The 25,143-nt window shown below is 42.2% G+C and overlaps 1 protein-coding gene across 3 annotated transcripts in view; it reads left to right on the top strand.

Moving 5' to 3' along the window:
• Positions 1–8,446: 8,446 nt before the first annotated feature.
• TMEM181 (transmembrane protein 181) overlaps positions 8,447–25,143 on the top strand; it is a 34,134-nt gene continuing 17,437 nt past the window's right edge. Inside the window, exons 1-3 of one of the 3 annotated variants that reach the window (XM_050316218.1) lie at positions 8,447–8,639; positions 20,263–20,366; positions 25,019–25,074. In XM_050316218.1, coding sequence (XP_050172175.1) covers positions 8,509–8,639; positions 20,263–20,366; positions 25,019–25,074 — 291 coding nt within the window. In that variant the 5' untranslated portion in view covers positions 8,447–8,508. Of the gene's footprint in view, positions 8,640–15,536; positions 15,596–16,216; positions 16,361–20,262; positions 20,367–25,018; positions 25,075–25,143 lie in introns of those variants that run through there. The other 2 variants (XM_050316219.1, XM_050316220.1) reach the window with 2 other exon arrangements.

Below are 25,143 nucleotides of genomic sequence, written 5' to 3' on the forward strand. Positions count from 1 at the left end.
AACTTTAGCACAACACTTTGGCTTTCTAGCTGTGGTACACACAGCTACCAGCAAGCCTCAAATGAATTTGGTCTGGTGGTGATGGTAAAGGGGGGAGGGGGCGGGGAGGGGGCAAGGAGGGTGGGTGGAGACTTTTGATAACACCACATCAAGAATGAAGAGGGAACATCTGCAACAAAAACACCATTTCCTGGGATGCACTTGCAGTAGGAATAGAAAGGGAGGACAGCTCACCCTAATTCATCATTCCTGTGTGAATTTACTGAGAGGAGGACTTTTCTATGGGGCAGGTGATGAATGAAGATACAGACTGCAGCTGTAGAGACCAAGTATAATCTTTGGAAAGCCAAGGGAGATGAGAGAACTGCAGACTGCAGCAGCATCTTACGGTATGTCACAAAAATAAAGTAACACAGATTCTTGCTGCAAGAGAAGTCTCATGGGACTGCAAAGCAGTAGATTTATGAAAACTGGTAGAATGAAGATTCGTTGTACTTCCCTGAGGGACCAGGCAGTACACCCACAGGCAGCCAGGAGAGACAGCTTGGGTCAGCAAAGAATTTAAGTCTTGAGAGCAATGCCAAGATGTGAAAAAGCAAACTGTGTTGTGTTGAACTGCTCATAATACAGATGCAACGAGGAGTGCCCAGGATGTGGATTTAGTACAAACTGTGATCCCAAGAACTGTAATTTTAATAATTCTCAGTGCTCTCTTGTGGACACCAATAACTGAATGGAATCCTACTATAGCTTGAAGCATACTGCACAGCCCCTCCTCCCAAACAAAAAGCTGCTAAAGAAGTTCCTTTCTCACATGAAGTGGCAAAAAGTACACTGAGACATTAGGCAGTGTGTCAAGAGATTCCAAGATCCAGAGCCAGTTCTGCAGCTTTAGCTCTGAAGAAAAACACCTCTCTCCAAAGTACATGAGGTACAAGGTACGTGAGCTAACTTTAAGAAAAAATGTGGGAGTCTACTAGCTATATTTTGTCACCCTGAGCAATGCAAGATGGTATCACACACTACATACTGTTGGAGAACATATTGCTAGACTTGAGTACAGTTAACACATTCCTTCCTTTTCTGCTCAAGTATATGGGTAAATTAAGTACAGAATTAAGTGTTCCACCAAATTTGCTCCTCACTACAATTAATGTCTTGCAGAAATAAGCAAAATTGACCTGTGTCAGTTCATCCTGTTTTACTCTTTTTTCAGAAGGTTGAAACTGGAGTAGTTTGTTGTCAAGAGTGGCACAGAGCAGGCTGAAAAGAATTCCAGCCAACTGGTGAGCACTTTTAACACATTTTATACAGTCTGAGATATCCTAGGAGCCTGAGAAAATGCTTATCTAAGAGTATTTGAAAAAGGAAATAGGCAGCAGGAAGTAGGCCAGCCATGCAGGCAAAATTATGAAAAGGATGATACTGGAGTCAGTTAAAAACTGGAATATAAAGATGTAAACCATGGAAAAATGGTTTTAGGTGATAAGGTATTACGGAGAGGAAAAAAAAAAAGAGTTCTTATCCCACTGTGTCCTTTGACACTATTATTTGAGGCTAATACCTCAATTTGTAGATAACATTTCATTCATAGGGCCTTTGATGAAATACTGCCTGGGGTTTCATTAAAGAAATTAGCAATAGCTAGTGTGAACATGGTGGGCTTTAGATGGATTATGAATGAACCAAGAAATCTTACAAAGTAGCCTGCAACGTAGAATATTTTGTTTTGTTTTGTTTTTTGCAGGGACAGGTACTAGATCTGACAGTAAACAGGACTCAAAAGCAACTACAGGACTGTGACTGATTGAGTCTGGACATAGCATGAAACTGCCATGAAGGCAAATAGCACTAAGGACAAGGCATATTATAGACAAAATGCAATTTTAATACAGCCAAATGCAAAGTTATACATTTAGGAACAAGGAATGTGGACTTATCTTCAAAATCAGTAATTTATCTCTAAAAGCTGCAGGATTAATTTGGAGGCACAGGTTAAAGCAGGTAGGCATCTCAGTGGAGTATGTTAGCAATCCTGAGATTTTTCTGCAAAAAGAGCTAGCACAACCCTTAGACTGGTAAGTAGGGCAGTGGGAGGAGGGAATTGATTTCACATGATAAAATACTGGGTCTGCTTTTGCTGGCCAGGCTTTTAAGCTGTCTTGGAAGAAGGGAGAGTGTTGAAAAACTGTGAAGTTCAAAAACTGAAGAAAACACCTCGCAGCAAGAGATTTGTCTGCTTAACTTATTTCAGAGGAAAGCATAATTAAATAATTCTCACTGTCTTAAAAAAACTTAACTGAATCAAAATATTGGTATTAAAAGGCACTTAAATTTAGCAGGAAAAGGCACAACAAGCCGTAATGACTAAAACCAAGTACTAAAGGAAGCAAAACACACTTAATGATGAAAATTATTAACAGTGGAACAAGCTCAAAGAAGATGTGGATTCTCCATCCTGTGAGGTGTTCCAAACAAGGCTGATTCAGTTAAATGCACTTGGTTAGATGTAGAGGTACATGTGCGAAACATGAAATGACCAAAGGTGCATCGTGTCCAGAGGCATAGGCAAGGTCTGGCTGGATGACATTCCTCTCCTTCACCACCTGCATGCACGGATGTCTTTCATACAAGAGGAGGAGAAGTGAGGGCCTGAGGACGAGCAGTCTCTGTCTTTTGTGGGCCCATGATTTAGCACACATGATGCCCAGGCCCAGGAGCTTAGAAATAAGCCCGAGTCCTGCATATTAGCTGTAGTTCTAAAAGGCTGACTGAGGCACATTTGGTGGTTTGCCCCCTAATAAATTCTAGGGGGCTGCAAACACATGATGCAAACCCTGTATTTTTCAAGGTTTTTTTCTATTACTTTGTAAAAATGTCATGGGCTATTTATAACTAGGTATTCAACTTTGTGTTTCATACCAGAACTGACTGACTGGAGAAAAGAGGTTCCCAAGCACAGAATGAGACCCTCCTCTGGCGATACTGCAAATATCTAGTTAGATCTAACAGCACCTGGAGGGTCTATACCATTAATTAATATGTAACAGTGTGTGCAGACAATAAGCTGCTTCTAAAACAAGAGAAGTTTTCCGGACTGTCACTTTTCACTATTTCCAAGTTTGTTTTAATTGCTTCCCTTGAGATGTACAGACAGCAGTTCAGAAACTGCAATATTTTAAATAATGGAAAAGTATTATGTAGTCTTCTATCTGAATAATTGCACGCTGTATGTGGTGTATGTGCTGGCAAGGGGGAGCTGCAGGGGTGGTTTCTGTGGGAAGAGGCCAGGGCTGCCCTGCATTGGACACAAGATGGTTTCAGACAGCTCCAAAAGGGACCAGCACTTGACACAGCTGAACCCATGAACAAAGCTGGTGGCACCTCTGTGGAAACATATTTAAGAAAGGGCAGAGGCAGGAGGAGGGAACAAAAAGAGGGAGAAACAACAGGGGAACACCAAGGTCAGAGGAGGAGGTGCTCCGTGGTGGGGCAGGCAACCTACCACCATCAAAGTCTGTTTGTTGTTATCCAAATCAGTACCCAAATATTTATCTCAATTTACAATGAATTAAGTTAATTTCCCTGAAGAAAATCTGTTTTCCCCCAACAGTAATTAGGAATTGATCTTCCTGTCTTTTTCTTCACTCATGAGTTTTTAAACTTAAACTTCTGTTCTTTTTATTTTCTCCTCTATCCAGCTGGTTGCAGGGCAGAGAGTGGGAGTGAGCGAGCAATTGGATGGGAGTTTGGCTGCCCACCCAGGGTCAACCCACCACACATTTTTAGCCTGAGGTGTATAATTTGCATGAGTATTAGTCAATTAATCCTAAATATTCTCGAGAAATAAAACTGTGTCTCACAAGAGACATGAATTTCAAAGTAAGAGTAATGCCCATCTAGAAATCAAAAGGAAGGTGTTTTGTTTAAAATAGGCACAGTAAAACTGGCAGGATATGTCATTACATGTATATTCTCAAACATAATGAAACTTTTTAGAAAAATACATTGATGTGGTTTGAACATAGTACACTTGCAACAATATGCAAGTTGTGTGAGAATTGAAGAGTAAAGATGGTGATCTACTTAATTGATTAAGGTAACCAAAACACAAGAAGTAAGCAGCAGTTAAAAAATTGCAGCAAGTCTAAAGTCTTCACTAGATTTTATCTAGATACCACAAGTTGTTGAGTTTTTATTTCCCTTACAAGTATTCCTTTTAATACCAGTGAGATATTTAAGTTAATATATGCCACTGGTAGTTATTATTCCAAGTGTAGTTGACATTTGAAAGCCAGTAATCACAGTGAAACACCATATAAAATGTTAATTTATATGACTAGGCAACCTAGTCATCCTCCCAATTATGCCATTTTAATCTTCCCATTGCTTTCAACATGACAGTTGAGAGAAGAGCAACCCAGCCATACTGAGAGGTACACCAGAGCGTGAATCAGGTGTGATTAGCGTTTCCTCTTTGTCATCCTTGAAATCAGCTCACAAGAGAGTCTTCTTAAATTTTGATCAAAAGAGATTTTTAATCTTATTTTATTTTCTTGTCCTCACATCTCTTCAAAGCAGGATAGACTCAGGGAAGATTCATCTCCAAAGATAAAGAGAGAGTGATGAGTCTTTCTCGCTGCTGCTGTGAGGGTCGGGACTGCCAGCTGCAGCCAACTGTGTAGAGCTTTATTCCTCTCAGTGGTGACAAGAGCAGCTGTGACTCCAAAGCCCCTGTCAGCTCAGAGATGATTTGTTATGGATGATCTGTCAGCGGTTGTCCCAGCTGATGTCTCTGTGCCACCTCTTCAAAAAAATGAGAAGTTTTCTTCATGGTGAGCACTGCGCTCCTACCGAGCACACTCACCTTTCTGTCCCTGGCACGCTGCTGTGATCCTCTACTTGCACAGCAAGGGCTGCATGACAACATTTGTTATCACACCACTGTTTAACTGTGTCAGAGGGCTTTCTGACAGGAAGAGGCAGTCAAGCCATGACGGCCTGGGGCAAGGCAAGAGTTATTTGCTTCCAGAGTTAAGGCAGCACTGAAGATCAGGGCAGGTGGACCAAAGCCATGAGGTTTATGTGGAGCTCAGCACAGTTTCTACTCATGCAGTTTGGGGATAGTCAGTGGCAATTCCTGTATGTGGTGAGGCTCAGGAGCATATATACAGCTGTATAACAACAGCACAGGCTCTCTTATCTTGGGAGAGTCAGTATGGACATGTGCTTGTTTCTGCATCATCTGATGTGCCAGTCCTTAATTCCACTTGGAAGGAAAAAGACAGTTGCTCTTTTCAGCCAGCAGCTGCCACTGCTGCCTTTCTCTGTCTCAAAACAGTTTGGAAGGAAAAAGTGTTTACTAAGCAGCTGGACTTCTATTTGTTTGTGGGGTTTGTTCTTTTGCTGAAAAAATAAAGGGGGGTACTTGTGTTGGTAGCATTTACTCTCTTAACTTCTCAGCATCAGCTGCTATTGCTTCTGACAGAGCCCAGAGTAATAATCTTGGCGATTTTACATGGATTGCTAAGCTTTGTGTTTAGCTATTACCACAATTTAGTACGTGCAGCGGATGCTGCAAAAGGCTAACTATACACAGGGGGAGAACCAGGAAGAAAAATGATGGCAGGGACTTCTGTTGAGCTCCACTCTCAAAATAAACTCTGTCCATGTTATGTGATATGATATAGTGCATTCAGCAGATGTTGAGTTTGATCACATTTTAGTCTTAGATTCTTGGGCCTTTTCTTTCCCTCATGAAGTCCAAAAGCACGCAAGAGATGAATTGAGTTCCAGATGCTTAAATTCTAAATGAGATTTGTAGGACTCTCAGGAGTAATTAGATTAGTTTTTTCTTAGATGTGGTATGATGCTGTCTCTCTTTTAATATGTACTATAAAAATCAGCAAAACCAGGTTGGCATAGAAGGTGCTGTGCTTGGATGAATGAGTTAGGGTGCCCAGAAATGAACAGGGCAAGTCATACCCCAGTGCAGGTAATTTGTTAGTTACTTTGCAAAGCTGTCTGTGAAACCTTAGTGTCCTTTTACTTAAGTGGTGCTTCCTGCAGAACCAAACACTTTTCTTTGCCAGCCCAGTCTGTTCTGTGACTGCACTGGGGTGCATAAAGGTAGAAGGAAAGATAAAGGTAGAAGCATGATCTGTTTGTGTCTGCAGGACTAGGGGTGAGCAAATGGCTAGTTGAAATGTTCCATTCATAAGGTTTTGATAAAAAAAAAAAATAGGCAGCTTTAATAGTTTTATTCTGCCTCTTTAGAATAAAAAATATGTTTTAATACTTTTCTTATTTACTAAAAAAAGGAAGCCTGACATTTCTATGAAGAAAACATTTGGATGGAAGCTAATTTTTTTTTCCCCTTAAAGATGTTACTTAGGAATTGCTACTGTGTAGCAAGGAAAGAGCTTTAATGAAAGCAGCAGGCTGGGCTTTTTTTGATATCAGAGGTTGGTGAGTTAATTTGTGGTCATGCTAAAACCTTCTCGGGGAGTAACCTGCAGGCCTGACTGACAGCCTTCCATAGCAGGTGTGGGGCCCTCCCATGGCATTCAAGTTGTAGGGAGAGAGACACCATTGGAAGCCAACCTGGATAATGTTCAGCACTACAAGGAAGAAACCTGTGAAATGGTGCTGCTCTGGGCCCTCAAAAACCTCCTCCCCAAAACCAACCAAACAAGAAAAAAAACCTAGAACTGTTTTTTTGGTTTGGTTTGGGGTTTTTTTGTTGGTTGTTGGTTGGTTGTTTTATTTTTTTGTTGTTGTTGTGTTTTTTTTTTTTTTTTTTAGAAATAAATGCAATAGAGGTCACTTAGCTGTAAACAATTAAATGGTAATTGGTTCTTAGTCTTCAAGCCTATTTTTTATTATTTTGCCATGCTGACTGCATATTTCCCAGCAGTGAACACGTTTTTAGTCAGCTGAAGGCCTAAAAGTTTTATTATTTCCTTTTGGCAAATATTTAAAGATCCCAGTTATAATGCCTATCTCTGAGAATGAGAGCTGGAAGGAACATATTCATCACACATAACAAAGAATTTTAATTCTTTTAGGGAATTTTTTAATGCTTTGAGGGAAAATATGGCTAAATCTTGATCCCAAATGAAACATGTCCCCTGAAATAAACAGTTTGAGGAAAATCCTAAATGCCTGCATCAGCCACATGTTCTATGACGAGCAGGGTGCTGGCAAGTTGTAACATAGTCACAGAAGTGCAAGGAACCTGCTGAGCCTGTCCCAGGGTCTCATAGCAGCTGTTCAGAAGCTGGCCAGGCTCTACCCTTGAGCTCTTTGCTCCTCTTTGGTGACTGCTCCAGAGCAACAGTCCTGAGGTTGTCAGGAACCTTCTAGTGTCCAGCCTAAATGTGAACATGGCTTTTATCCTACTGCTATGTGTTCTCAGGCTTAGAAATATTCATAAGTAGGACATAGACATTCTCGGTCAGAGGTGAACCTTCCTCTCCCTCTCTCTTCCACCTGCTGGTGAAGACATATTGTCCCTCTCCCACTGCACCACTAGCAATAAACTCTTGTCACCACATATTGGTGAAAGATCAATTTAAGTAAAAATCCATATTCCAGTCTTAGTATGTAATAAAATATAGACTAGGGGTAAAATATAGACTAGGCTGGGAAATAACCCAGACTAGTTTCCTGAATGTCAATGGGGAAAATATTTACATGGGAAGAGCAGTAGAGCAGACTCCTATCTTTATACTCTCTAGAAACAATTATTGCACATCAGGAGTAGAGGGGTTTTTGTGTTTAATATAGATACCATTACTGTCATTATTTAATGGAAATTAAGGCTTCGATTGATAGAAAAATTTAAGACTCTAAATGTGAATTGGTTTATCAAAAAAAGTTTAATGTGAATGAAGCTAACATGGCGATCTGCAAATTGACTAGAGCTCAGTTCAGATTTTCTAGATTTAGACAATGCAAACAGCATCATTCTTAGTTTTGGACCTGTATTTACAGCGTCACGACCACGAAAAGCGGATTTAGCGTAGGATTTCTTTTGTGTATCTGCTAGGTTGGGGGAAAGACACAATAAAAATCAGGACATTTATTTTACATACAGCTGGCATGCTTTTAAGAACAAAACCGTTTTATTAAAAAACAAAACAACAACAACAAAAAAAAAAAAAAAAAAAAAAAAGGTGTTTTCAGCAGAGGTAATGGGATCTCTGTGCTCACTTCCCGGCACCAGCCTCCCCTCTCCGTGGTGCTGAAGCGGCTCCCGCCGCCCCCGCGGGCTCAGGCCGTGCGCTGAGGGCCAGGCTCCCATCGGCCGTCCCCGCTGCCACCGCCCCTGCATCCCCCGCCCCTGCATTCCCCGTCGCTGCATCCCCCGCCCCTGCATCCACCGCCCCCGCATCCGCCCCGGCCGCCGCCGCTGCGGCTCCTGCGCTGCCCCCGCCCCGCGGCCGCGCAGCGCCGGGCGGGCTCCGGCGGGGCTCCATGGCGGAGCGCGGGGCCTGAGGCGGCGGCATGGAGGCGGATTTCGCCGCCTTCGGGAGCCCGCTGTGCGGCGAGGTCAAGCGCTTCTGCAGGCGGGTGCGGGAGACCTACCGGGAGATCCAGGAGGACCTCACCCCCTACAAGGATGACCGATACTACCGGTACTGCCGGGCGCGGCTCCCCCCGGGGCTCCGGAGGGGACCAGGGGCCGTCTCGGGAGGCGGGCGGGGGTTTGGGTGCCGAGCATCACGCGAGGAGCCCCCGGCTGAGCGCCCGGGAGGGACCCCCCGGTCCCGGGGCTGCTTCAGGCCTGCTCCGCCCGGGGGATGTGGTCTGGCAGTGCCTCTCTTCCTACTCTCACCTATTAACATCCTTACACAGGCGATGTCCATCTGCGTTATTCTGTGCTATGCCTTTTCCACTATCGTAGCAAGCGAGGGGGATTTGTTCTGCGGGGGAATGTGATTCTGTGCCGTTGAGCAGACGTGAAACAACGCTGGAATAGGATAGGAACAGCTTAGGAAATCAGAGTGGTTGGCAAAGGTTGAGATCAGAAGGAACAGATGTACTGCGTGGGCTACACCCACGTTTTTCTGTGCCTTGCCCTGTCTGCTGTTTCCGTGACTGACCAGTGATGGCACAAGGATAGGAAGGACTCCAAAGCTGTTGGAGGCATGGGTTATAAACGAAAAGAATTTTTGAATTGGTGAAAGGTTCTGAAAAAGTACAATGAAAATCAGGAGAAACAGATGCCAGGAACTATGCAGAGAATGAATGCTCTTCAGCCACAAAAATACAGGTTTGGGAATGAACAACTATATAATATTTTTGTAAAAAAATTATAGAAATTATAACCTTTTATAAAATAACCTGTTTCAAAAATGACTATCTTATACATGTGAAAAAGGTAATAATTTGGGGTGTACAGCAGAAGCACAGTTCATAAGATGTGAGAATTAAACAATCTACATTAGTCACCACTCCAGACATTAGTTGGAGCTATGTCCAGAGATATGGATAATCAGAAGCCTAGAAAACATAGCTGTGAGGAAAAATTGGGGTTAGTCCCCCAAAAGGACAAACACTGAAGTTGGAGGAATAGGAATTTCTGTAAAGAGAAACTTCATTTCATCTTCGACAAAACATTACAGAGTAATATTAATTGAAGAAATAAAAGTTCATATTAGATATTTAGGAAAAAATTTCTGAAAGGGAAGGATGGTAAAAGACTATAGAAAGGACTATTCAGGGAGACTGTAGCATCTCCATCACTTGAGACCTTTTAAAACTTTTGACAAATGCATGCCAAGAAAGTCTTATATCTGGCAGATGCTCTCCTGGGGCAGAAGGAAAGATGAGGTACCTTGTGAGGTCTCTTCCAGCTCTATTTTTCTATGCATCTGGGCAGTCTGTTTGTGCACAGTGCCCCAGCTGTTCTGCTTAAATCATTTGACTTCGGTATGCTGTGTTTGTTTTTCCCAGTGAAGGGCAGGTGGTCCATTAGATTGAATTTGTCTCATTGTTCACAACAGCAAAGACTACAGAGAGTCACAGAGTCTGGAAACACTGCCTGACAGCTTAACAAAACCATGGTCCTTTCTGGCAAAACAGCAGCTCCTTGTACCAGAGTATGGTGTAAGAAGCCATGGGAGGTGATAAGGAGTGATGGAAATGTACATGTGCATCTGGCAGCACATTAATGAATATTGGCACTAGAATGGAGAAAGAGGGGAGACATGAGCCTGTTGAATTAACAATGAAGAGGTCCCAAGAGAGGCATCTGGTTCAGCTTTATTTCCAGACAAAACTCCAACATTTTGTTCTTGAAACATTTTTATGACTTTAAGGGTGTATAGAGGGACTCTCTGTATTGAAAAGATGCTACCTCACCAAATCAAATGAGCTTGTACAGTTAGTGCTAGATTACCCTTTCTCCAGAGACAATGTTCCCAGGAGGTATCTTGGCAACGAAACAACATTTCCTGACTTAGAAGTCATGCTGGTATTTCTTTGCATTCTCAAGATCTTAACCTAAGTGACTGGCATAAAATAAGTTTCTGTTATTGCCTCTGCATACCTCCTGTATGTATGTAACCATGGCATCTGCTTTTCAGATTCCTGGTAAGGAGGAAGGTTTCTTGATGCTACCGTGCATTCTTTTTGGAGCCAAATCTCACTTATAGAAAGGAGAATTAGATACTTGATGCTCTTCTCCCTCTTTATTTTACTCGGTATGTTTGGTCAGGTTATAAATGAGCACACTCAGAGATGTGGAGACTTACTGCTCTGGCAGCAGAAGCAGTTTTGAAAATTTGACCAAGGAAATTCTGTGTGGCTTGTCTTTACCTCAAACCAAGGAAGGTCTCTAAAATAATTAGGTTAGTAAAAGCAAATAATACCTTATACCAGACCAACAAAATGAAAAGATGGTAAAACCATATAAAAGCATGTGTTTTTTCCCTTTCGCACACAGTATTCACAGGCATCAGCCTCTCAACCACTGTCAGCCTTAACTCTCCTCTCTGGCTGATGAAACAAAGCCATTGAGCTATTCAGCTAGTGGTTTCATTGCCTCTTCAGAAAAGGAGCAATCTACTCTGTTTGATCGTAGAGAAAGGGACTGGGGGCCACGAGGTGCTTGTAGTCAGTATTTCCTAGGAAAAAAAAAAATTGGCTGCTGCAATCTCATTCTTGATTTCTATAAGGACAACCTTCTCTGAATGCCAGCTGGAAAACTCAGAACTGGAAAGCTTTGGAGTAGAGCTGATATGGAAATGGAAAAGCACCAAGCAGTCAGTCCCCTTTGTGATTCTTGACTCAGGAGTGCTCGTTGTATGCTGTGCTGCTTATGCTCATTCTCAGTGACAGAGGACTCGGTACAAGGGGGTGATCTAGCTCAGAGACAGCTGATGAAGCTGTTATCCCAAGGAACTGTCCTCTTGCTGCAGGGATGGCTGAGTCATTTCTGATTCAGCTCTGAGGCTGTCCCAGTTTAGTGACATATTTTGGTGATGTTTTCCTTTAGAGCACAGTGTTCTTGAACATGTGGTTCTGCAGCTGTCTGTGAGCAGCCTGCTCACTGGGCGCAGGGGACAGCTAAGGTTGGCAGACTCCTCAGCCATCCCAAGCTACATCAACCTCCCTCAGCAGAGCCCCAGGAGTCTCATTCATACTACAGAGAGGAAGAGGTGTCTACGTTAGTGAGTTTGTTCTTCCCAACAGCCCAAAATATTCTTTACCTTGAACCTCCTGGTGTATTTCCCCATAAGCAAGTGCTAGTTGACTCAGCCATCTAAGAGAGATGGAGAAAGCAGGGCTAGCCATGTCTCAGCACACTGATGAATGCCATCTGTTTAGTTAATAGTTCCCTTAGGCAAACATGGTGCTGCATGTTGTGCTTGTCAAAGAGACTGTGTACTTACAGACTGATGGGTGTTATATTAAATAACCTCATTGGTAACCCAAATACAGGCTTGGTCTGGACTCAAATGCACTGAAGATTAGCCCGTATTACACCACGGGAGGTAAATAAGCTCAGAGAAGATAGAAGAAGTGTTATGCTCTTCTGTCAGTCATGGGGGACTACCATAAGGCGCATCAGACTTATTGCAGCAACTTTAAGGTTGTTCTAATTTACACCTCTGAAAAATCACTCCAAACAAGCCACTTGAATGAACAGTTTGTTCATTTGTCTGGTGTCTCCCACTCCACTATGTTTCTTCCTCCCTTAGCATGCCTCCTGGCCGGGATGGCAGGGCAGGGAGGGCTGGCAGATGACCGTCAGTAGACTATTTAAGTAGACTGTTGGTAAGAAAAGAGCTTAGCACCAATGCTACTAAAACACATTTTCATCTGTTCGACATGTTAGCAGTGAGATACCAAAGCTTACCGTAAGATATCAGGCTTCCCAATCAGCTGGCAGTTATTTTTCAATGGGAATTTCATAATTCTATCCCCTATCTAATGTCGAAGAGTTCAGCTTGTTGGAACCATTTTGATGGAAGGGAAGCAATTGAAGTGCCTACCTGATAGAGAGGGGAGAGCAGGAGAGTGGCCAAATTGTGGTCTGACATCAGAGTTGCATAACTTCAAGTAACCACATGGTATTCCTGAAAAATCAATATCTAGGTTAATGAACATATCCCCCTGGCCAATCAGCTTATACAGGGAAGCACAGTGTTGATCTTGAATTTAGTAATAACACTCAGAGATTGAGATAAATGACCTACAGTCTGCCCTGCTTTAAATAAGGGATACATTTTAAACTCCTACCATGCAATAATATAGCATTTTGAACATCAAAAAGAAAGGCTATATGTAGGATATGGTGAAACATATTATTTAACTTGCAGCTTTAATTAATGCTTGATGTTGCTATACAGGTAACAGAAGAGGTAATTATAGATGATACTGATACCCCTAATTCCTCAGCCTTCCCTATTAGTGTTTCCAGTTCATTAAAACATAGACAATCTTCAAAACATGTGGGAAAATTTCATTCCCTGTGGTTCTGCTCCTTTGGCAAAAAGACCAGAGAATAGTCCATTTGGCTCAGCAATAAAGAGAAGCTGTTAATTTTTCCCTAGAGAAACCAGTACCTGTATGCTTCAGAGAAGAAACTTGAAGTTGCCAGAGAGGGCTGTTGTGATAAGTATACACTTCTTCCCACCTTCTTAAAATCTTTCCCAAGTGCTCAAAGTGCAAGTCTGTGAGAAGCCATGAGATCATCAAGACCTTGCTGGAGAACTGTAGTCAAATTCCTTGAATATTCGTGTTGCTTCCAGCCTAGACCCAGGCATGATCTTCACTGGCTGCTTTGAACCTCAGCTAGTACCCCTCTCTTGTTCTTCCAGGGCTCACTGCTGGGTTCTGGCAATCAGGTGAAGACCCTGAATGTGAAGTACAGAGCTATGGCCAGAAGGCTTGAAACAGAAGGAGGAGACTAACGCTGTAGTTTCATGATTGCTTTAAGATCTCATAAACTGGCTCTCTGGCTGGAAGAAGCCATCCTAGCTCTCATTTCCCTGGTCACACATTTCTGCTCTGTTCCTCATCTGCCCACAATTAGTCTGTATTTGCACAGTGACTGGGTCCCACAGGTCACAAGTAATGACATAACTGCCCATAGGGCAATGGAATGAAATTAATAATATTATTAAAGTTAAGTACCTTTACAAAGTAAATGCAATAAAACCATCTTACCAACTAAGTAAGCTTTTAATAAAAGTATTTGATTGTTGAAGAGATAAGTATAAAATTATATATTGACTGGTCTATCTAAACATTTCTGGGTTCATCCCAAGAGGGCTTTACCTTGTGTACATGACAAACACCAAAGCCAGGCAGTTACTCTGAATTAAATTCTAGACAACATACCAGGTTTGCCATTTAAGTAACTGCAGTGCTGGCTTTCTATGAGCAAATGTTAGAGCTATCAAAAATGAGTACAAAATATAGCTTGGCTAAATCCCTAAAACTGCCTACTCTTATTCATTGCTAACCAGTGAATCAGTTGACAATCTTTGTTGCCCAGTCTTAGGACATTTAACAGATTATCAGAACAAAAATCCAACTTCATCCTAGTATTCGTGCAAGAACAAAATAGTTGGAGGTGCGGTCTAGAGATTTTTATTAAGCAGTGTGTTTAAAGCAGTTGCTTACTCCTAGGATTTAATTTCTGGCGCTTGCAGGCTGACTGAATTCTCTGCAAACATGTTACATCAATCACATCCCTTGAATACCACAAAGCTGCATGCAGGTGACTACAGCAACAGCATTTTAATTCCACTGAAAGAGCTGGTAAACAAAATCATTTGCAAACTGGATGGCTGTCTCTAACAGGCACGAAACATGCACGTGTACAGCATGGATACATCACATTGGTCTTTTCACCTAAAATGGATAGATTAAATTTGGATTCAATTCAAGCTCAAAAAGGGCACTGAAAATGTGGAAAATATTACTGCTACCCTGATGCAGTGACACATTTGACCTCACAACTAATGGTATGAGGCCAAGTGCCAGGTCCTGCACTTTGACCACAACAACCCCATGTAGTGCTACGGGCTGGGGGCAGAGTGATTGGAAAGCAGCCTTGTGGAAAGGACCTGGAGGTGCTAGTCAACAGCTGGCTGAACATGAGCCAGCAGTATGCCCAGGTGGCCAAGAAGGCCCATGGCATCCTGGCTTGTATCAGAAATAGTGTGGCCCAGCAGGATCAGGGCAGCGATTGTCCCTCTGTACTTGGCACTGGTGATGCCACACCTGAAATCCTGTGTTCAGTTTTGGGCCTCTCACTTCAAGGACGACATTGAGGTGCTGGAGTGTGTCCAGAGAAGGACAATGGAACTGGTGAAGGGAATGGAGCGCAAGTCCAGTGGGGAGCAGCTGAGGGAGCTGGGGGTGTTCAGCCTGGAGAAAAGGGGCTCATGTGAGACCTCATCACTCTCTGGTGGGGGTCAGTCTCTTCCCCCAGGCAAGCAGCCATAAGACAACAGGACATAGTGGCATAGTCTTAAGCTGTGCCATGGAAGGTTTAGGTTGGATATTAGGAGGGATTTCCTCACAGAAAGTGTGATTATACATCGGAATGGACTGCCCAAGGAGGTGGTGGAGTCACCGTCCCTGGAGGTGTTTATCTGAACGCGGCATTGAGTGCCACGGGTCTAGCTGACATGGTGATGTCGGGTCATAGGTTGGACTCGATGATCTCAGGTCTATTCCATGATTCTGTTACACTGTGATTTTGAACCCACGGCGCTCGGCAGGGCAGGACCACCCGCGTGACTGCGCTCCAGGACGGCTCACCAAGGCTAACCCCTTTTCCTTTTTCCTTCCTTCCCTCCCTCCCGCGGCCCCGGCGGGGCGCGGGCGGGTGTCCCCTCGAGCTCGCCGTAGCGCCCCCCGCTTCCCCCCCTCCGCACCCCTCGCCGCCGGCGGCAGCGCCGCCCTCGGGCGGCGGGCGGGGGCTCGGCGGGGCCGTGACGCGCGGGTGCCGCGGGCGGGCGGGCGGTGACGCAGGCGGAAGCGGGCGCGAGGCGCCGCCGGCGGGGGTGCCACGGCAGCGGCGGCGCCGGGGGGAGGTGCCGGCGGTGCGCGCGCGGGCCGCGATGGAGCCGTGAGTGGCGCGCGGGGAGGGGCAGCGCGCGCGGGGTCGCGGGGGGCGGCGGGGGCTCGAGCGTGAGGGGGCGCCCCGTTGCTCGGGTCGGGTCCGGGTGCGGGTCCGGGATGGATCCCATGGCACAGGGTTGTGTCCGGGCGGCCCTTGAGTATCTCCAGCGAGGGAGATCCCACAGCCTCTCTGGGCAATCTGAATCAAGTTCGGGCTATACACGTTAACTCTCGTCAAGGAAATAAGCCCGCCGAGGGTTAAATTGATGTGTCCGAGGCTTGTGGTTCGTCACTCAGCGACTACCCGCCTCTTCAGAGGAACGCTCTGATTTTTCCTTTGCTGTGGGGAACAACAACCCCCACCCCCTGTATCTTCATTCTCAGGTTGTCTGTTAAAGGAAAAAGGAAAACTTGTTTTCCTGGATAACTCTTTGCACGAACAGAGCCATAGCCGTGACTGATTATTCAGACTTGAATGAATACAGCAAACAAGAATTAAAAAAAAAACAAACCAAAAAAACCACCCCATGCACAAAGATTTTTAACATAGCCGTGGTTAGCTGTCAGTTGTCATATGGCAGTTCTGTATAGTACTGTTAATGTTAATTTTATGCCTCTTTTTATGTAGTCATGTGGTGCCTCATTAGCTATTAAACGTTGTGGAATACGTCTTCAAGAAGAAATTCAAGGTCTTCTGAGGGACACCGAAGCGAGCAATGTCTTTAAACCATGAGGAAGTGCAGGGTGTATGGATAGACCCAGTACTGTGAATGTAGGTAGCATATATAATAATTTAAATCAAAGTGGTTTTGATGGTTTTATTTGGGAGTCAGCCTAAAATAGAAAAGAGCAGTTGGAGGCAGAGATGTTGAGGCTAATATGTCAGAAAACTGCTGTGCATAAAAGTGAGTTATTTCTGATTTTAATATCAACTGTGTGCCTACGTACTGCTTAATCTCAGTTTTGCCACAGCCTTCCCTTCTGTAAAGTGAAAGTCTTCAGTGAAAATTGTTGTATAACAGGCTCTGTTTTTCAAGATGGCCTTTATCAAAGACTTCGTTGTGCAGGCTTGACAGGTGATTTGAAGATGAGAAATAGCCTGAGAAACATTTTGCTGAAACTTTGAACCAAAACTTTACTCAAAGAGCAAGATTTAACCCACCTTTACATCTCACATATAAATGGGTACTGAAAGATTGCAGGTGTTAGGAGTGTGTGTTTCCAAAGTTTACTCTTACCACAGATTGCATTAATGCAGTTTAGTTTTTACTACTATTTGAGATGTCTAATTATAATATTTCTCTGTATCTCAGTGCCTTCTGCTCCTTTGCAGTTAGTTTCAGACGTAATTTAGTTATAAAATACTCCTGAGCTAGGAGAAAGCTCAATGTGGGCAGTAAGAGCTGCCTGAAAGATACTACAGACTCTTGGATGTCTAGTCCTGAGCTTTCGACTGCCATGGCTGGGGAGCATCTTCTGCTGGTAAAGCAAAGCACAGTTATTTACTTGTTTGAACAGATGGTTCCAGAGTAAGGAACTTTTTATGATTTTCCCATGAGTGCATTTCAAACATTTTATTATTTTTTGGGTCTTTCAGACGTGAGAAAGAAGCTGTTAGTGGAGGATCATCAACTTGCACTTCTGTGTATTCAGAAACTTTATATAATGTGTTTCCAAAAGGCAGATGTTTAACAGTGAACATATGGGAAGACCGTTTAATCTGCTTTGTGTGTCAGCTGGTGATAGGTGAAATGAGGCCCTCAAAACCACACAAGGAAGTTCTGCTATTGTGGCGAGGGGCAGTGAAGCATACATCACCTGATAGGAATGCTATAAATTGTTGTTTGCACTCACGAGAAATGTAGTTAAGGTTTGGCTGAGTTCTTACGCTTCTTCTTAATGATAAGCGTCCATGTTGCCTTACTGACTTGTAAAGCAGCACATTCAGTCGGTGGCTTAGATGAGACTTGAGGAGTACCAGTATGAAAGGAAGGAAAACACAGAGTGTGTCCGTGCTCTCCCTAGTCTCTGCTCCTTGTTGGGTACCATCATTGCTGGTCTTAGGTAGGTGCACAGCCTTCCCATTTTGACTAATTGGTGTTGCACCAGCTTTAGAGGAGCTGGAATAAAGAATGAGCCAGTGTCTGGATCATGTTTCTTCTAAAGCTCACAAGCCCATCTGTGCTCTGGTATATGAGCAAACAAGGGTGATAATTGCCAGTAGTTGTAACCCTGTGTTGGCTGGGTGGGGAACTCTGGTGACCTGCCTGGAGAGGGAGGACTACGGAGAGAGAGCTGCTTTTCATGTTCATGTTATGCATTTTGAAGTGTCTGCAAAAACCTGGAAATTAGGAAGCTTATCGAAAGAACCGAGAATACGTACAGCAAGTCAGAGGTATCCTGCATCAGGCTGTAGCTGTTAAGTGGATGCCCAGATGTAAACTGTTCAGAACAGCACAAGCACATGTTGAACTTTCCTGCAAACATACGATACTCTTCCAGTGGTCAGCTGTTCTTGATCAGTGGATCTTCCCATCCAGGCCCGGTTTCTGTGTATTGAGAGATCCTCAGTATGCGCTCTGCTGTGAAATACTTAGTATCCAGTTGAACCTTTGTAGTTAATTTAGGTATGTCGGCATTTTAAGTACCGTTTTTATATATCAAGGATTTTCTTGTTAAGATTAGTACTTTAGTATCTCAAGATAATATCCCATACTTGGCATACTTAGGTAGACAGGGAATACCAGGTCATTTGTGGAACTGAAGAAGCATTTGGAACTGGTAGAAAAATGCGCCTTGTTTACTTAGTTATTTAAGTACTAGTACAGATGTAATGGCTTTAACATGGTTTAAGTACATAAAGGCTGAAGTTTTAAGACACTGATTTAAGAAAAATACTGTAGTTATACCCTGCAAAAGTTGTGCAGGGTTTGAAAGTTCTGGTTTGAAATGCCTCTATTAATTGGCATTTTTAAATGTCAGCTTAGAATCATTTTCATCTGTGAGACTTCTGTGTGATGATCTCTGACAGAGATCTGGTCCTATTTATGTCGGTGGGAATTTTATGTACGATTTGCCTTTTTTGCCTGTGCAATCAGCTGTTCTGACTTCTAGACTAATGCAGAGTTTCTGCTGCACATAAGGGCATGTGGCAAGGCAAGTTACACTGTGTTTGCAGGTGCTGTGCCTGGAGTCCTGCACAGCCAGTTTGTGCAGAACTTGTAATATTTACAATTACTTACTTGTAGTTCTCATTACTTCTGTAAGGTTTTCCTCCTTTCCCCACCTCTTCTGTGACTTAAAGGAAGGTTTGGATCTCTCAAACTTTACAGAAAAGGAATAATGTAGGTTTTTTTATAGTGCTTTGTTTGGAGAGGATGATTTTTAAAGAAAATAGATATGCTTGTTGTTATTAAATCCTTGTACTGGTGATTTGTTTGCCTTGCTTATAAGGGCTGCTATGCATGAAGGCACATGGTACCTGGTGCTAGAGTTCAGGCTGGGCTTATGGAAAGGATTTCAAAACCTTTTCTGCAATTCTTCATTAATGTGATGAACCAGTAAGAAAACTGTTCAGCTGGTTAAAAGAAGTTTTATTCGAAGCTAAAAGGGAGTACTACCACTGAAGTCTTACGGTTTCATTTCTTTCCATGATGATGCTCATATACCCTTATTGAAAAACACCAGCACCAGTCCGATCACACCCCCCTCATCCTAGCAGCTTTTCCATATAAACTGTACAGCTTTCTATGATCATACCTTCTGGAACACGAGAAAATCAGTTATGTGGTGGCTAAATTCTGGCATAACTCACAATGTTGGCTTTATTTTGGAAAATGTTGGATTTGTGCTTTTTAGAAATTATGCATTGAACCAAAAGGAAGATGCATTATATAGGATTAATTATTTGATCTTATTTCCCTTAAGCCAACAAAACTAGAAGCTACCCGTTTCCAAGAGAATGCAATTGGTCTTTTCAGTACTTTTCCCCCCTCTGTTTTGTCTTTAACCTAATGATAAACACTAAGGAGTTGTGGAAGAGATTTCGTTGCTTGTATGTGTATTTGTACTTAAGTGTCTAATAACAAACTTAAGTTCAGTTTTCTGTTTCTCAGGCTTTGGTGGAGTTCTGACAAGAATTCAAAGCCTGAGCATGCACATCTAGCAGATCTGGAGCTCTGCCTTACTCCTTGTTAGGGATGATCCTGAAGGGATGAAGTATATATATAGGGTGTAGAAAACTCATCAAGATCCTGTGCAGATAGCTGAGTCGTTAGTGATGTCAGTCCCTTTCGATTAAGCTGTAATTACAGGAGACATGGTGTCTTGGATGTTTAAATTATTAATAATAGTATGAACTATAATGCAACTATTTATCCCTCTAAGAAATGTTTTCTCTTGCTGAAGTCTTAGGACAATCAAAAGCCCCAGCATAAAAAGAATCTACAAAATTCTTACATTTAGGGGCATGGATATGTGTGTGCATACGTATGTCTAATAATTCCTCGTTGTTATCCTTGCTCTAGAAGCAGTGTTAATATTTTTTCCTTAGTGTTACATGTTATTTTGGAGTTTGGTTTCATTTTCTTTGTGGAAAAATGAATGGGGTCTATTTTCTGCCCCTTTAGAAATGTGACTGACAACTAATTCTATGCTTTCTTTTGCTTCCTGTAGGCTGGCACCGATGCGATTATATACACTGTCCAAAAGGCATTTTGTTCTGGTCTTTGTAGTATTCTTTGTTTGTTTTGGTCTGACAGTCTTCATAGGAATAGCAGGTAAGGACATGGTCTTTTTAAAAGATTACAGTTCTTGTATGCTTTGTCTAAACCTGGTGGTATTTACAGTGTATTTAAACACTAATGAGCTTACTGCCCCTGAGATGTCTGAGGAAGCATTACTCCTGACAGGGAGGGGGAAGTGTTTCTTCCATTTCATTTTTTCGTAGGAGTACTACCTACAACGACTTGGTATTTGCAACTGCTTTGCAGGGGAGAGTCAGTAAAATAAAACAAACCCAGTTTAATTGTAACATATTTTTTCAGCAGACTGCTACATTAATTTTTTTTTTTTGTTTCTGTCTTTAAAATGATGGTGCTAATACTTGATTTCCTGTGAGGAAACTGATAACTGTTTGTAAAGCCTTCTAAATGTTTCAGTAATAAATGCCACAGAAAGAATAAATATTTTAGTAGTATAAAAATATGAACTCCAGTTGTCAAACATGTATGAGCTTTGGTCTCTGGTTTCAAAGATCTTTACTGGAGTCCTGATGTGATCTGGGAGGCTAAGCACTTAGTGTCTGGGTACTTATCCTGGAGATCAGAGAGATTTGATCCACAAAGATGCAGTGTCACTAGGGAGTTGAAAAGCATGGGAGCCCTCTTTATTTTATGCCAGAGAGCTTTTCTGGGTATAAAACATACTTGAAAAATAAGTCAGTGTGCTGTCACAGCAGTGTTAATATACTGGTACTCTGCTGTCAGAAGAGCTTTGTCAATACAGAAGTGACAGACAGAGTGAGGGGAAGGGAGGGACTTGTACTTATTAAGCAACCCATCCCTATATAAGAGTTACTTAAGGTTGTTACCATCTTCCCCCACTTTACTGCTTACTTCCACATCACCCAGCGTGTCCACTGTGTTCTCCTGCGCCCCTCTCTGACACTTTTTGACCTGTTTGTAGGATTGTTTCTACCTCTGGCCTGTCCTTCATTTCCTTCAGAATGAGAAGGGCTGCCCAGGCCTGGGAGTCATCTGCTCCTGCCTGCCTTGGAAAGAAGAGGGGATTAATTGGAGGCAGCTGCCTAGGCTTTTTATGCCCATCTGCGCCTTGTAGGCAGTACATTTTTCATAATAGCATTAAATAATAAAAGTTGTCTGTGAAATAAAACCTTCTTTCCTGCTGTTTGATTTATTGTAGCAGCCTAAGGTCCAAATAGACTTTCAGTTCATAAAGGTTAACCGCTGATATTCCTGCAGACTTGCCTAAGGATGCTGAAGGGCATTATTTGGCCACTAAAATACCATAGAAATACATTTACAAAAATGTGTTTTATATAAATGATAAAGGGCAAAAAATGGAATTACTTAATTTATTGTAATTTGGTTTTAAAATTGAACCATATTTGTAGTTGTATATTTATACTGCTAGGTTGCAAGAAGTGAAAGTTGTTTTACATAAGATAGGTGAAAAGCAGTGCTCCTGGAAGAGAAAACCGAGCATTTAGTTCTTAATCGGTAGCAGAACCTTAGAGAGAGCTGTGTTGGTGTGTTGCATTGTCTGTGTGCAGAGTGATCCGATGATATGGTTACCTTTGGCCCAGGTGACTTGGCTGCTGTAAGCAACATCCGTACCTTGCTGGGGTCCCAGGCCTTGCCTGTGATGTCCTTCAGGAACTGCCATGGCTGTGGGATTCTTGTCCTTGTAAGATTGGTTTGCTGGATAGTTTTGTTGACAAAGCATGAACACCATTTATTATTATAGCTTAATTATTTTTAAAAGAATGGTGTTTACCTTGGGAGGAGACCCACTGAACACTTACTGTGATGTTTTCTGTGGCTTTTGTTGACAGCTGCTTGCTTCCTGTGAATAGAAGGAGGGGCAGTAACATTAGAATGCTCCGTCACTAAAGGGTGCAGTCTGAGAAAAACTCACCAAACCCACTAAGTAAATGAAAGCATGGGAGATACATCCATATTTTCCGTGCTGCTTGAATATGCCACTGCCCATACTCGACATCTCTACCTGCCGTTTGAGAAGCCTAGCAAAAGTCTTGCTTTTCATCTGAGAAAACAAGACAGTTTAATCTGTGGTAGCAGTTGCTCCTCAGTTCTTGTAACCCAAGACAGACGGAGACTTGTTTGATCTTCTTCCCAAGCTGCATCACTTTCTTTCCCTTTTCCCAGTGGGTCTATGTTATCTTTGGGGTGAGACAAGTGTAACAAAAATCCAAGGTGCAGAACTCATTTTTCTGTACCTGTGCAGTTTTCCTGTTTATCACCTGCAGGGTGGTTCTTTGCTTTCAACTGTGATTCTGTTAACTGAACATGACTGAAAAAAACCCTTAACAATTCAAATTAGTCTCCACAGCATCGTTATGGTCAGTTGCTTAAAAAAGCTGTTATATATTGCTTGCTACAGAAGTAACAGTTAATGGCACTAGAACATTATTTGTTTGGTTGCTGCTCTTAAAAATTGTGACTGATTTCTCTGTCCCAATATTGGTTCATATCTTCCAATTAAAAAAAAAACTTATAAAAAAGACTAATTCTTTTAGTTTTGTCAAGAACTAATTACTGTCACGATGACTTATTGTCTGTGAACACTTACTGAAATTGAGTTATGCTTTTTAAAAACAAAAAATGCCTTTCAAAAATTTGCCCTGTTTATATGTACTTGAGAACTGAAAAATCCAGTGATGCAGAACCGACTTTATAGTGGGTGGCTGTTAGTGATGTTGAACTGCAATCCTAATATGAAATTTTGACTGTGATGAGTGAAATTAATAACTTTTCCATTTAAAGTCTGTAAGATGGTTAATACTGTTATTAGAGTGGTTGTAGGAGCCCAAACAGTACTGCATGTTTAGAGCTGTCATGACAGGTAACCTAAAATACTTCTTGCACAGAGTGATGCCATGTTGCTCATCTCTAAACTTCCTTCTTTTCCATTGTTTCCCTGTGGTAACTCTGAAGTCCATGGTCTTTGTGAAAAACTGCTTTTCTTGCATAATTTTTTTAATACTGAGCTTATGGCTGAAAGAGCATATTGTGAGGATTAATAAATCACATTAAATTGCCAGACCAAATATATAGGGGGAGAGACCATTTGGACAGCGAAATCTTACTGTGACTGGGAAGCCTCTGGTGACCAAATGCACACATATATGCCCCACTTTTGTCCCTACCTGCTTTACATCTCCTCTGTGTTTGTTCACACCCCAGCATATAGACACAGATCTTTTTCTAATCTTCCCTTTCACTTTTCTGGTTTAGTCCTTGCATGTTTTGTGTAAGTACAAACGTGTGCATTCTTCTTCACAGTAGTGTGTGTTCTTCCATACCTAAGAAGGCTAAGGAGAAATTGTACCACTCTCTACAACCACCTTATCAGAGGATATACAGAAGATGGGCCTAGACTTTTCTCAGAGGTGCATGACAATAGGCAGCAGACACAAGCTGGGATACAAGAAGTTCCAGTTAGATATTAGGAATTTTTTCTTACCATAAGGGTGATTAAATATTGGAACAGGTTTCCCAAAGAGGCTGTGAGAGTCTCTGTCCGTAGAGATGTTAAAGACTTATTTGGACATGGCCCTGAGCAACCTAATTAAACAAGAAAGGACTAGATATTCTCTGGAGCTCTCTTCTAACATAAATTATGATTTGATTACTTCCCATTTACTGCATACAGAACTAGAGGTAGGATGCAAGTGGATGGATCAGTACATGTTAAGTGTGTGCATGTCCATATCCAGAATGATTAGAGGAATGATTGCATAAAAGGTCTGGTATCGAGTTGACATCTCCCACTACAATTGGACATGCAGCTCAATTAAATGGATTGTCTGTTTTAGGAGAAATTGTTTATACAGCTTCTGTGCAGTTATCTTTATTTACGTGATGACATTCATCGTGTATCATAGCCCCAGATTTCTATAGAAAAGGAGGGGCTCAGTCTGAATAAACTGAGAACTGTCGCTAAACAAAATGTGGATATCTCGGCTTGAACAGACCATTGCAATGAAAATCCATCTTTATCCAGAAAGTACTGTTGCTGTGATCGTATGGGCAAGTACACTACACGTGCATAAAAGGGCACTAGCATCATACACAAATACAATGGGATGTGTTTGCCCTGGTGCCCAAGCCTTGAGAGCAATGTGTTAATGGATGCTGTTCTCCATTTAAACTAGGTAATGGTAACAATTTGACCGTGCAAACTTTATAGTTCAATTAAACATGCTGTTTTTTCAGGTGGTTTCTGCAGCCCTTGTTGAGCTTTGAGTCTGTGTAACAAAAGCACGACTGGTACTTAGCCAGCTTTTTCTGTAGCTGAGTACTTTCATGACTGCACTCCCATGAAAAGCTTGGGATATATTTATATAACTACTGTGTTGTTTGTAGTAGTAGAGTACACATTCAGGGCTTCTGATATGGGAGTTCTTGATTTATAATTTACTTCCTATTTAATCATGCCTAGAAATATTATGTCAGAGTTGCTTAAAGGAACATTCTGGCCAAGTTTATAAATTATATTGAAACGTCCAAGTGATTTATCCTTCAACTTAAACATCTGAAAAGTGGGATACTATCTACCTGCTTTGCAGGCAGGGACTTTATACAGTCTTTTGAAAACCTGTATCTATATCATTACTTACCAATATTATGTGTACTTCAATATTGTTTTCTTTTTATATACTGTGTAGGTCCTAATGTAATTGAAACTTCTGTAGCAAGAACAGACTTAAATAACAGCCTAAAGGTAAGAGTTAAGTATAGTTGGATTACATGAACGGCTTAATTTGATGTTAGTAATATGAAGCATTACCCT

Source organism: Myiozetetes cayanensis, unplaced genomic scaffold, assembly GCF_022539395.1.
Source record: "Myiozetetes cayanensis isolate MyiCay16 unplaced genomic scaffold, myiCay2020 scf2-11, whole genome shotgun sequence".
Classification (NCBI taxonomy): domain Eukaryota; kingdom Metazoa; phylum Chordata; class Aves; order Passeriformes; family Tyrannidae; genus Myiozetetes; species Myiozetetes cayanensis.